This window comes from Hyperolius riggenbachi, chromosome 2 (assembly GCF_040937935.1).
Source record: "Hyperolius riggenbachi isolate aHypRig1 chromosome 2, aHypRig1.pri, whole genome shotgun sequence".
NCBI lineage: Eukaryota > Metazoa > Chordata > Amphibia > Anura > Hyperoliidae > Hyperolius > Hyperolius riggenbachi.
Window position 1 is genome coordinate 501,537,836 of NC_090647.1, and position 12,466 is coordinate 501,550,301.

Below are 12,466 nucleotides of genomic sequence, written 5' to 3' on the forward strand. Positions count from 1 at the left end.
ATAACCATATTTACCATCATTCTGTTTCGTAGGGAGTATTAGATTAGAAATCTTTGGGTCAACCTCACTCAGTATGATTTGGGGTACTACAAATGGAAAAAAAGAATATTGTACATTTCCCTTTCATATGTCCCGCTCCCTAGAAGCATGCAGATGCACCCTTCTCTAATCTGTGAATTCATTGAACAATTAAATGAATGAATGTTATTAATGGATATCTTTGGGAGGAAAATCTGTTTTACATGCAAATTTTGTCAGCCAGGAAGTGGAAACTGTTGCTAGCAAATCAGAGCTGCTAATCACTCATCAAATGATGAAGGGAAAACTCCAAGACAAAATAAATAAAGAAGATAAAGTAATGCACTCTACGTAAGTAGAATAATGTGCGCTACCCTAGCAATGCTTATGTTATCTAAATAACAAGAGTCATGCTAACTGCGTAACTTGTACTACGATGTCAGCGTAAAAAATGCAAGATTATGCAAATGTTGTATGCAGTTTAAAAACAGACCAGTTGAATTCCACCTTGGCAGGACCTAATTGGTTAATTTTCAAGGTGCATACATAATTTGCATAATGGTGCATCAACTCAGAATTATTATTATTTTTATTAATTAAATGTATTATTTACATTTACCCTGATGCTAAGAAAGCTTGCATTCTCTGTTGGCTTATTGCAGTGGGGTGTCAAACTAAAATACAAAGGGGTGCAAAATTGAACACTGGAAACAAGTCGCAGGCCAACCTCAATTTCTAGTGTCCCCTCCCTCCCTTATATTTCCCTGATATCTAATGGCGCCCCTCCCTTCCCTATACAGTTCTCTGGTGCCTAGTGACCCCCTCCCTCTTCCATATAATTTCCCTGGTGATCTAGGGCTTCACCTCCATTATAGCTTCCCTGTTAGTCTAGAGTCTGCCAAACATAATCCAAAGTGGAGAAATCACTTGCAGGACCAATTTGATGGCTCTGCAGGCCAGATTACGCCTGCGGGCCAGAGTTTGACATGTGTGGCTTATTGGACATTACCTGCTGTCTAGCTTTCTCTGCTTATTCAAGCTTGCTGCTTTTAGTCACTGGTCTAGCCAACTGCAAACATCCCACTTTGGGTGTATAAACTGCACAAATTTCCTCCATCATGTGTGCTTTGAACTTTGACTTATGTGTAAATAGAAGCAGCAGGCTTGAGTGTGCAGGGGAAGCTAGTCTGCAGTTAAAGAGACACGGAAGCGGAAAAAAATTATGATCTAATGATTTGTATGTGTAGTACAGCTAAGAAATAAAACATTAGCAGCAGAGACATAAGTCTAATATTGTTTCCAGTACAGGAAGAGTTAAGAAACTCTAGTTATCTATGCAAAAGAGCCATTGAGCTCACGACTTTCAAAGTCGCAGAGAGCTCTGTCTTCTGAAGCTTGTTATCTCAACTGTCAGTTATTGTAATTTCTTTTACTCTCCAGAGGTCAGTTCAAGAGTTCACTGGCCTGCTCTGTAAAATCATTTAGAATGCGGAGTAGTGTGTAAACTGCAAATATTAGAGAATGATGCAATGTTATAAAAAAACACTATATAACTGAAAATAAAAATATGAGAATATTTTCTTTGCTACTAATGTTCTAGTAATTATCCGCACTACACAACCAATTCATTATATCATATTTTTTTTTCGCTTCAGTGTCTCTTTAATTTTTCATCAGCCAATGGAATAGGAAATCACCAGTTGACATTATCACGACAGTGTTCCATTAAAAAAAGGAAGCAAGCTTTTCTAACATCAAAAATAAACATTATAATTCACTTTGGCTGCCCTACATGCAGAGGCTGAGTTGTATAACAGGTTTAGGTCCAGTTTATATATGAACCAGTCAGGCCTAATGAAGTACAGAGGGGTTTGTGGCAGCCACCTGGAAGCCTCTTCTGCTCATTTCTGCTACTATAAATGAGGACTGTGATTCACCAGTGCCTGCTGGCTCTTTCATGCTGAGGTTTATGGATCTACCATGGCAACTGCACATAATAGAGTAAAAAATAATGCTAATTAGTATTACTATACACTCTCCTGTATTGTTTAAATGTGTTAGTGATGGACCATAATTCTAGTCTTGAATAATGAAGCACCTGATGCTTAAAGAGACCCACAGAGAAGATGATACTAAATTTATACATACCTGGGGCTTCCTCCAGCCCCATCAGCCTGGATCGCTCCCACGCCTCCGTCCTCCACTGCCTCTGTCCACCGGTACCGGGTCCCGTAATTTCGGCCAGTCGACGCAAGCGCAGTGCGCAGGTGCATGCGTACAGAGCCGGAGGGAGCCCCTGCACATGCGTGCAACTGGTCGCGTCCGGCAGAAGTGACGGGATCCGGTACCGGCGATAGAGGCAGCGGAGGATGGCAGCGTGGGAGCGATGCAGGCTTATGGGGCTGGAGGAAGCCCCAGGTATATATAAAACCTTTTTTGATTTTTCAACTACCCTTCGTCTCTGGTTCCCTTTAAAGGACACGTCCGAGGAAGATCTACTTACCCAGGGCTTCCTCCAGCCCCCAGCAGCCGATATGTCCCACTCCGGTGTCCTGTAATTCCCTCCGTTGCAGATGCCAACCTTGCATCTTCTGTGCCTGCACGAGAGTGCGGCTGCTCGTGATCACACTCACATGGACTGGAGTGTTCTGTGCATGGGCAGAAGTACTGCGTCTGCGTAGAATGCTCCAGGCCACGTGAGCGCAATTGTGAGCGGCGCAGCCATGCGCTCGCGCAAGTGCAGAGGATGCTGACCTGGCGAGGTTGGCATCTGCAACGAAGGGAATCCTGGGACACCGGAGCTGCGGTGAGGGACATATCATCTGCCAGGGGCTGGAGGAAGCCCTGGGTAAGTAGATCTGTTTGTTGTTTTTCCCCTCAGATGTATCCTTTAAAATTCCCAGGCTGTCGTGCTGTTTCTACATTCCCTTTTAGAGAGTCAACCATCAGGTTTAAGGATGCCAACACGATGTTTCACTGGCCCGGGTGCGGAATAAGAATAATTTCATAATTTTTCCCTGCTAAATAACTCATCATTGGATCTACAGCAGGAAGGAGGAGAGAAGCCAGGCTTAGCCCCAACAGATGAGGAGATGTGACAACTTCCTTACCGCATGAATAATTTACAGCGAGATATTTGGCGACTCCAGGCAGACACGGACTGCCGAAATGCTTGTCACTAGCAACCAATCGGCATCGCTGTTTCCCGTAACACCTCTGTGCCAGCACCTCCAGGGCAGCGTATGATACACAATCTGCTGGGACAAAAGACACTGGTAAGAGATCAAGCTTTGGTGCTGCAATAAAACGGCCTCTACAGATGTCCACTGAGAATCCAGAGATTCTGACTTCTAATCACATTCATTGTATGCAGTTTGGAATTGGGCCAATCAAAATCAGCAGGAAGTCCATTTCACTGTCCCAAGTCCAAGCTACATCAAGTTTGAACGCAAGCCAGAGTTCTTAGCATCTCATTGACCATCTTTAGCCGCCACAGATATGTGCAGTGGCGGCGCCAGGGGGGTGCTTGGGGGTGCTCAAGCACCCCCTAAATTTGTCCAAGCACCCCCAAAGCACCCCCTGGCGTGAACTGACTTCAGGCGTCTAAGAGACGCAGAGTCAGTTCACAGCAGCAGCACGGAGCAGCAGGCAGGGCTACGGTAAGATGGCCGCCCGAAGCCCTGCTCTGCAGACTTGGAGTCTGCAGTGCAGGGCTTCGGGCGGCATTTTCCCATAGCCCTGCTCGCCGGATGCAGGCTGCTGCAGGAAGGAAGAAGATCGTGGGAGCTGAGCTGCGCGCCACAAGGAGGTCGGAAGAGGAGGAGGTCGGAATAGGAGGTCTTCTGACTAGGCGAGTAAATGGGTTTTTCTTTTCTTTTTCAGGTGGTGCTGCTGATTGTGGTCAGATCTGATAAGGATTGTGCATATTGGGGTCAGATCTGATAACGGTTGTGCATATTGGGGTCAGATCTGATAAGGATTGTGCATATTGGGGTCAGATCTGATAAGGATTGTGCATATTGGGGTCATATCTGATAACGGTTGTGCATATTGGGGTCATATCTGATAACGGTTGTGCATATTGAGGTCATATCTGATAACGGTTGTGCATATTGAGGTCATATCTGATAACGGTTGTGCATATTGGGGTCATATCTGATAACGGTTGTGCATATTGGGGTCATATCTGATAACGGTTGTGCATATTGGGGTCATATCTGATAACGGTTGTGCATATTGGGGTCATATCTGATAACGATTGTGCATATTGGGGTCATATCTGATAACGATTGTGCATATTGGGGTCATATCTGATAACGGTTGTGCATATTGGGGTCATATCTGATAACGGTTGTGCATATTGGGGTCATATCTGATAATGATTGTGCATATTGGGGTCATATCTGATAATGGTTGTGCATATTGGGGTCATATCTGATAACGATTGTGCATATTGGGGTCATATCTGATAACGATTGTGTATATTGGGCTCATATCTGATAACAATTGTGCATATTGGGGTCATATCTGATAACAATTGTGCATTTTGGGGTCATATCTGATAACAATTGTGCATATTGGGGTCATTGAACGTGTTTTTTGTTCAAATCTGCTCACATTACGTCTATTTTCTTGAGAAAACCTGTGAATTTTCTGGGGAAAGGGTCACCAAAACTTGGGCCCTCTGTCTTTGCGTTGCACTTTTAAAGGGAACCCGAGGTGAGAATAATATTGAGGCTGCCATATTTATCTCCTTTTAATTAATACCAGCTGCCTGGCTGCCGTGTTGGTCCTCTGCTTCTAATTCTTTCAACCATAGACCCTGAACAAGCATGCAGCAGGTCAGGGGTTTCTGACAATATTGTCAGAACTGACAAGATTAGCTGCATGCTTGTTTCTGGTGTAATTCAGTTCACTACTGCAGCCAATAGATCAGCAGGGCTGCCAGGCAACTAGAATTGTTTAAAAGGAAATAAATATGGTAGCCACCATATCACTCTCACCCTGGGTTCACTTTAAATTACAGTTAGCCCCGCCTTCATCCGATCATGACCACGCCCAATTTTTCGCCGCGCCGCAGGTTGTAGCCACACCCATTTTTTGCCGTGGCGCGCAGGTCGTCAGCTCCCCCGGAAATTGGTCCAGCACCTGCATAGCACCCCCTAAAAAAAATTCCTGGAGCCGCCACTGGATATGTGGATCTCCCAGAGTGCAATGGGGCAGTAAGACATTTGCTACTGAACCTGCTCCCCTTCCCGTCCCCTGGAATTGATCACTCAACAAGTGGGCATTTATTAGCAATGACTTATAATTACACCTAATATTGATCAGAAGAGCCTTGGTTCTTTATAATTTTTTTTCTATTGAATCACGTCTAATTTTTTAAAAAACCTCCAACAGTCTGTAGCTATTCTAAGGCAGAAAACTTGAGAGAGAGAGAGAGAGAGAGGGGGGGGGGGGGAGAAGGAGAGGGAGGGAGAGAGAGAGAGAGGGGGGGGGGAGAAGGAGAGAGGGGGGGAGAGAGAGAGGGAGGGGGAGAAGTAGAGAGGGGGGGGGGAGAAAGAGGAGGGGAGAGGTGGCGGGAGAGAGAGGGAGGGAGGGGGAGAGGGGGCGGGAGAGAGGGAGGAAGGGAGAGAGAGATAGAGAGAAAGAGAGAGAGGGAGGGGGAAGGAGAGCGAAAGAGAGGGAGAGGGAAAGGAAAAATGAGGCATGTGCCGATAGAGAAAGAAGCTTTCCAATGACACACTGTCATGTAAAATACAGATGTCCATTCTCTTTTTCCAATTCCAATTATATATATATTTATACACAACACACAATCAAGTAAACATCTGGGATTTTTCAATACCTCCCAAGAGACTGAGGCCTTAAAGGATACCTTAGCGCTCTGACTAATGTAAAAACAGTGGGAACAGGCATGTGCAGGATGCTCTCCTCATGCCCATCGCGCTCCCCCTGTTCTCCTCCGCCCCCTCTATTATGATTTAATAGCCCTCAAAAGCTACTTCCTGGTTGGGAGAGTCGGTGAGCAGCGGCACTGCCCGGCGACGCGTGTCCTTGATCGTGCGCCCGTGGCCAGGCATTGCTTGGCAGTTAGAAACAGCCATTATTTCCCACAGTGCAACAAAGTTCACAGACAGGAAACTGTCAGTGCCATGACCCTGACATCGCACTGTGGGAGCGATTTCATCACAATACCAGCCATACTGACATCACTCACTATTCGAGAAAATGTAAAGATTTCTTGTGGGAAAAGTGGTATCGGCTACTGATTGGGATGAAGTTCAAACCTAGGTTAAAGTTCCTCTTCCTGCTGTTTTTTCTTTTAAAAAAAGAACACCACAAATTCCAGCTAGAAATCCCCTGATTGTACATAAAGACATAACCTTTATTAGGTATACATTGACCACTTTCCCACCACAGGTTATTTCCCCTTAAAGCGGACCTGAACTCTAGCACAGGACAGAAGTAAAACATAGAGAAATTAACCCTGTATGTATTTAGAGAGTTTAGCCTGTTTCCTCTCATTTGTGTCTAATCACAAGTTGTAATTTGATCTCACCCCTGTGTCACATGACTGCCATGGCAGAGATGGCAGATAAGCTCATTTAAAAGCACAGGCTGTTAACAATATGTCTGCTTCCATAAATCAGTAAGTAGAAACAGTGCAGATTTACTTTAGGATTTGTATCTGTAACAAAGAAATTATTTTGTTTAAAGGTTATTATGCTGTTGCATATCTTTTTAGAGCTGAGAGGACAGTTTGAGTTCAGGTCCACTTTAAAAACCACAGGAATTTTCACATTTCACACTCCTCCCATTCATTCACCAATAATTTTATCACTACTTATCACATCGAAATTACATTTACATTGCTTTTTTCACCACAGATTAGGCTTTCTTTGGGTGGTATTTTTTGCCAAGAATTATTTTATTTTATAAAAAGGGGTCTGCACACAGTCTTAGTAAAGCAAAAAGTGCAAGTTTTTATTGCTCCATTACACACATGCTCATCTGACCGTTTTGACCGAAGATAGTTTCGGGGCCTTTAGGGGTCCCCTTTGTCAAGGCATAGGCAGAAAAAAACATATACGTATATGATTTTTCTGCCTATGCCTTGACAAAGGGGACCCCTAAAGGCCCCGAAACGATCGTTGGCCAAAACGGTCAGATGAACATTGCATGTGTGTAATGGAGCAATAAAAACTTGCACTTTTCGCTTCACTAAGACTGTGTGCGGACCCCTCCTGTGGTTACTTGTTTATGCTGCCTAGGAGTCCTGCACCAACACTTGTACAATAAGGTGTGCGGTTCCTTTTCTACATTAGCTAAGTTGCGCACTACTGCGTATGCGTTGCCCCAGCTGTGCGCCTCCTTGATCATGCTCCCCTGGCCTGGAGCATTTTGTGCATGCGTGGTTATGAGTCTTAATATACTGCACATGCGCTGAACACTCTTGGCTACGCGAGCACGCATGCACAGTAGTGTGTGACTTAGCTAAGTTGCGCAATTTACAGGGCTGTACAGTAGATCGATGAAGAGGACCGGTAGGACAGCGAGGGACCTACAAGACTACGGGAGCTGGAAGAAATGAAAAAACTCTTTATTTTAAACTTGGGTACCCTTTAAGGACTTTACAGTTGACAGCTTGTTCTTTAAATCTACAGATGGAGCCCAGAGCAGATTATTACTTACTGATCAAACAGCTGGTCTACAAGCTCACATCCTTCCCCAACCACACAGCAGCCTACACTGAGTGCCGGATGTTCAGACAGTACTAGATACAACAGCAGGGATTTGCATGAGCTGAACTCACCATACGGCACCCCCCGCTCCGAGTCTGTCGTACACGAGTTCTTCTCATGGGCGAAATGGCCATAGACTGCTGAGTAGATGTTGAGTAACTTGGGCTCCTTACAATGAAGCTTCAGCTCGCGGTTCTCACAGACAGACAGGGACTTATATTCAGCTATAAACAGAAGAGGCAAATGCTAAATAAATAGTCTGTGCAAAGACAAGCAGTCTATATGCAGCTCAAAACATAAGACAATAAACTGCAGGCCAGGAGGATCGTCACATGACACATCGATCCAATAACTGTCAGACATCTGCCCTCACCCAGCAAACATCCTCCGTTTCATTGCTGCAGAGCTGTCATCACAACATAAAGCAACACAGTTCCCAGTGACAGGCTTTCTGAAGCCCGCTCTGTACACACAGGAAATCAAGGCAGTCAGAACTTTCATGTTCCGCAGGGAAGTTTGTTGTTGGGAATATGGAACTGACAAACTCTCATATAAAGAATCCAGTGTCTGGAATGAAAGAAAGGGCAGATCACATTCTCTTTATGCTCCATGAATTATTATTTTCAGTACAAACACATTCGCCAGCCTCACATCTGCTCTACGGAGTAACAGTGGAGATGGATGGATGGAGATGACGCATGACTCTCTATAAAAGTATCGGGGAGAGGAACTGGAGCTATAAACACTACATACTCTGTACATCAGCTACTGAATGACATGACTGAGCACAGCATAGTTCATTTATCTGGCTGTAGGTTAGATCTGCTTATTGCCAGTGGTGTAGCAGATGTTGTGACTGCACCGGGGCTCCCGGACCACAGGGGCACAGCAGGGGCCCTTCTTTAACCACTGTATTAGTTCTTTGGAGCTGTGCTGGTAATGCTTACCTCTAAGTGATTTAAATAGTGCTAATCATTAACCTCCTAATGACCGCGTCACGCCGATGGGCGTGAACAAGGTGGCTAAATACTCCCCCAGGACTTGACCCCAATTGGCGTTAGGCGGTCCTGGGGGAGTATTTTGCCGGGGATCGCACGTGCATCCCCGCTTGAATGACAGAGCTCCGCTTCGTCATCAGTCTCCCAGTGGCGATCGCCGCTAAGAGACTGTTAGACAGGGCGACAGCGCTGCAATCTAGTGCAGCACTGTACGGGGACAGCTCTGACACTGAGCTATCCCCTGCATTGTCTCTAACAAGGATTGGCTCTCATAGGCTGATGCCTACGAGAACCTGTCACACTGATTGGCTCTAGGGAGGGAGAGTGGGTAAATAGATTTTAAAGAGACACTGAAGCGAATTTTTTTTTATGATATTATGATTTGTATGTGTAGCACAGCTAAGAAATAAAACATTAAGATCAGATACATCAGTGTAATTGTTTCCAGTACAGGAAGAGTTAAGAAACTCCAGTTATCTCTATGCAAAAAGCCATTAACCTCTATGACTTTCAAAGTCGTGGAGAGGGCTGTCTTCTGACTTTTATTATCTCAACTGTAAGTGAACAGTTTTCTTTTTATCTGCCAGTGGAGAGGTCATTAGTTCATAGACTGCTCTGAAAGAATCATTTTGAAGGCTGAGTGTTGTGTAATCTGCACATATTAGAGAATGATGCAATGTTAGAAAACACACTATATACCTGAAAATAAAAATATGAGAGTATTGTCTTTGCTGCTAATCTTCTAGTAATTATTCATAGTACACAATCAATTCATTATATCATATTTTTTTTTCGCTTCAGTGTCTCTTTAAAGGGAAGGTTCAGGGAGGGTGGGTAAAAAAATCTAAATCAATTTCCACTTACCTGGGGCTTCCTCCAGCCCGTGGCAGGCAGGAGGTGCCCTCGCCGCCGCTCCGCAGGCTCCCGGTGGTCTCCGGTGGCGTGCCCGACCTGGCCAGGCCGGCTGCCAGGTCAGGCTCTTCTGCGCTCCAAGGCCCGGAACTTCTGCGTCCCACACCGGCGCTCTGACGTCATCGGACGTTCTCCGGGCTCTACTGCGCATGCGCAGTAGTTCTGCGCCTTTTTGATTTTTTACGCACCCTCCCTGAACCTTTTCTTTAAGAAAAATTACAATTTTTAATTAAAAATAATCATAATGAAATTAATTTAAAAACAAACAAACGCAGTAGCAGCGATCAGAGCCCACCGACAGAAATCTCTTTTGGTGGGCAGAAAAGGGGGGGGGATCATTTGTGTGATAAGTTGGATGGCTCTGCAGCTAGCAAATAAAGCTGCAGAGCACCAATTTGAAAAAAAATGGCCTGGTCACTTGGGGGGTTTAAGCCTACGGTCCTTAAGAGGTTAACCACTTGACGACCACAGTGTCAACCCCCCCCTAACGACCAGGCTGTTCTCTCAGCCTCCTGCACAGCCCAGCTATGGTGCCGGTGATCGGACTCACCTCCTTTTTTTGTCCCTAAGGGGACATGCCGCCGGAGGTGTCCGATCGCTGTGGCCGTTTATTTATTTATTTTTTTCTAGCCTGTAGGCTCTCTCTCCCTCCCTCCCCTTCCCCCCTCCCCTCCGTGCTCTGAATTAGAACAGGACTGTGATCTGTCCTGTTTCGCCTCTCATAGGCATCAGCCTACGAGAGGACGGCGATCCCTGGCCAATCAGCCATCCCCTCTGCAAGCCTAACCTTAACCGTCCTCTCCCCCCTCCGCCGCCAATCCGCTGGGAAAAAAAAACACCATAGGTGCATATTTAAATACCTGGTGCCAGGGCTGTCCACAATGTAAGATAAGGCTATAAATACATTGCCGATATTTAAAAGGGGCACCCATGGGGGCGTCCAAACTTCTACCGATCACAGGTGCCCAAGTTTCCTGTTTCACCTCCAAAACTGCTTTTAAATAGTTTCCATTTGTCTCATGTAGTGGGGAGGGCGGCTGAGGCAGAAAAATCTGGGAAACCGTCCATACGCTGTAAAAATGCCCCACCCAGTTATTTCACAAACAGTGTGGGGAGTTGGCTTGGGTAGCCCAATTAAACAAAATGAAGCTGTGCGCTAATACTGTGTAATGATGCTGACTTGCGCGTGCCTGCCAAGGTGGCTCACAAAAAGACGCCCACTGAAAGCGGAGTTTGCCTTTAAGCCTGCAGTAGCTGTGTACGGTGAGCCAGCCCAGGTGCTCCATGAACTGTTACAGGCTATTCCCCTTTGGAACAGATGCAGAGAAACAAGTCCCTGGTCGCATGCCAAGGACAGTTTCTGAAAAAGAAGAAGAAAACCTCTTTCTACTGCTGTAAAATAAGCCTTTTCAGCACTGGCAGAGAGTACACACTCGTTTAATAGGATTATTCTCTCCATTCAGGCGGAAGACAAAGTCCTTTTTCATGTAGGGTAATCAGCACAATGCTCCTGAAAACATCTTGAGTCTCTCTGTATCCACACAAGGCGAACAGTTTTGTGTGTGACATAACAGGGGACGGGGCAGCCAGGAATGGGCTCTCGTAGGGTAGAAGTTAGCTTTAATCATCTTTTAATGCATCATTTAATTCTGCCATCATTCTTCCTTTCCGAGCATGTGTCCCGAGATTTACTGGAGTAGATCAGTACTTCTCAATCTTAAAGCGGACCTGAACTCAGAGCTTCCTCTCTGCTGTAAAAGATAAGCAACTGCATAGTAACGTTTAAAAAAACATTTCCTTGTTACACCTTATAGAGCACCTTCAGCTCCTACTGAGATGCTGCAGTGTAGTTACTTCCTGGTTTGCTGGGAGCACCGAAAGGGTTAAACTGTGTTTACTTATTAGCGTTCAACTTGGGAGCTCAATTTACACTGGCTCATTACTTACTGAGAAGAGAGAATTATCTAGACAGGCTGTTCTCTATAAACACACACAGGGTGGATTTCTGTTGTGTTCTCCTAATCCCCTGTGCAAGAGTTCAGGTCCGCTTTAATACAGACTGATACTAAGAAGTAAAAGATAAGCCATTTAGGCCCCTTTCACACTTACCGCGTCAATCTGCATTGCAAACTGCTCCCATGGCGCTCACCCATCGCAATGGGCATTAGTCTCAGTGAGACTGTTCACACGACCCATGGTGCGATGCGATGTGGTGGAAGTAGCTAAATCGATGATTGACACTCTGCAGTGTGTTGCCACATGATCCATGCCTACCACACGGATTATGCAGCAATGCAAGTCTATGGCAAGTCTATGGCAACTCATGTCAATGCGGTAAGTGTGTATGAGTGATCGCCGTAGCAGTGCAGCATGCAGAGTGACCAAACCAGTGATGTACTTCCTGTTATAATTTAAGTAGGCCTCAGTTACTTGGCCTGAGTTTTATGTAAAAGGCTTGTCCGCAGTGTATGCCTTTAAAATAAATAGAGGTTTTGTGATGCAGGCAGAGGCATCTCAGGGTCTGCGTGTAGCAGAGGATACACGCAGATACTGAGAACATGTTCCTAAAAGAAGGCCATCGGACTACTCTGACCTCAACCACAGGAACAGAAAACATTGGCCATGTTTACTAAACATCCACGGTCCTGCATATAGGCCAAATGCCTCATTGATTATTAATCAAGTAGGTGTGTATGATGACACCACGAGTGAGTCCACCAATAATCTGGTCTAGGGGGTGGCGAAGATGTCATATTTAACTCTTTCCTAGTCAGTATTAAGGGCTGAGGGAGC

At 45.4% G+C, this 12,466-nt stretch overlaps 1 protein-coding gene across 3 annotated transcripts in view; it reads right to left on the bottom strand.

Moving 5' to 3' along the window:
• Window positions 1-12,466, bottom strand: part of EVA1C (eva-1 homolog C) — a 92,772-nt gene that overhangs the window by 15,721 nt on the left and 64,585 nt on the right. Inside the window, exons 4-6 of one of the 3 annotated variants that reach the window (XM_068266095.1) lie at window positions 7,835-7,987; window positions 3,129-3,272; window positions 15-86 (exon numbers count right to left, since the gene is read on the bottom strand). In XM_068266095.1, the coding sequence (XP_068122196.1) occupies window positions 15-86; window positions 3,129-3,272; window positions 7,835-7,987 (369 nt within the window). The remainder of the gene's footprint in view (window positions 1-14; window positions 87-3,128; window positions 3,273-7,834; window positions 7,988-12,466) is intronic. The other 2 variants (XM_068266098.1, XM_068266096.1) reach the window with 2 other exon arrangements.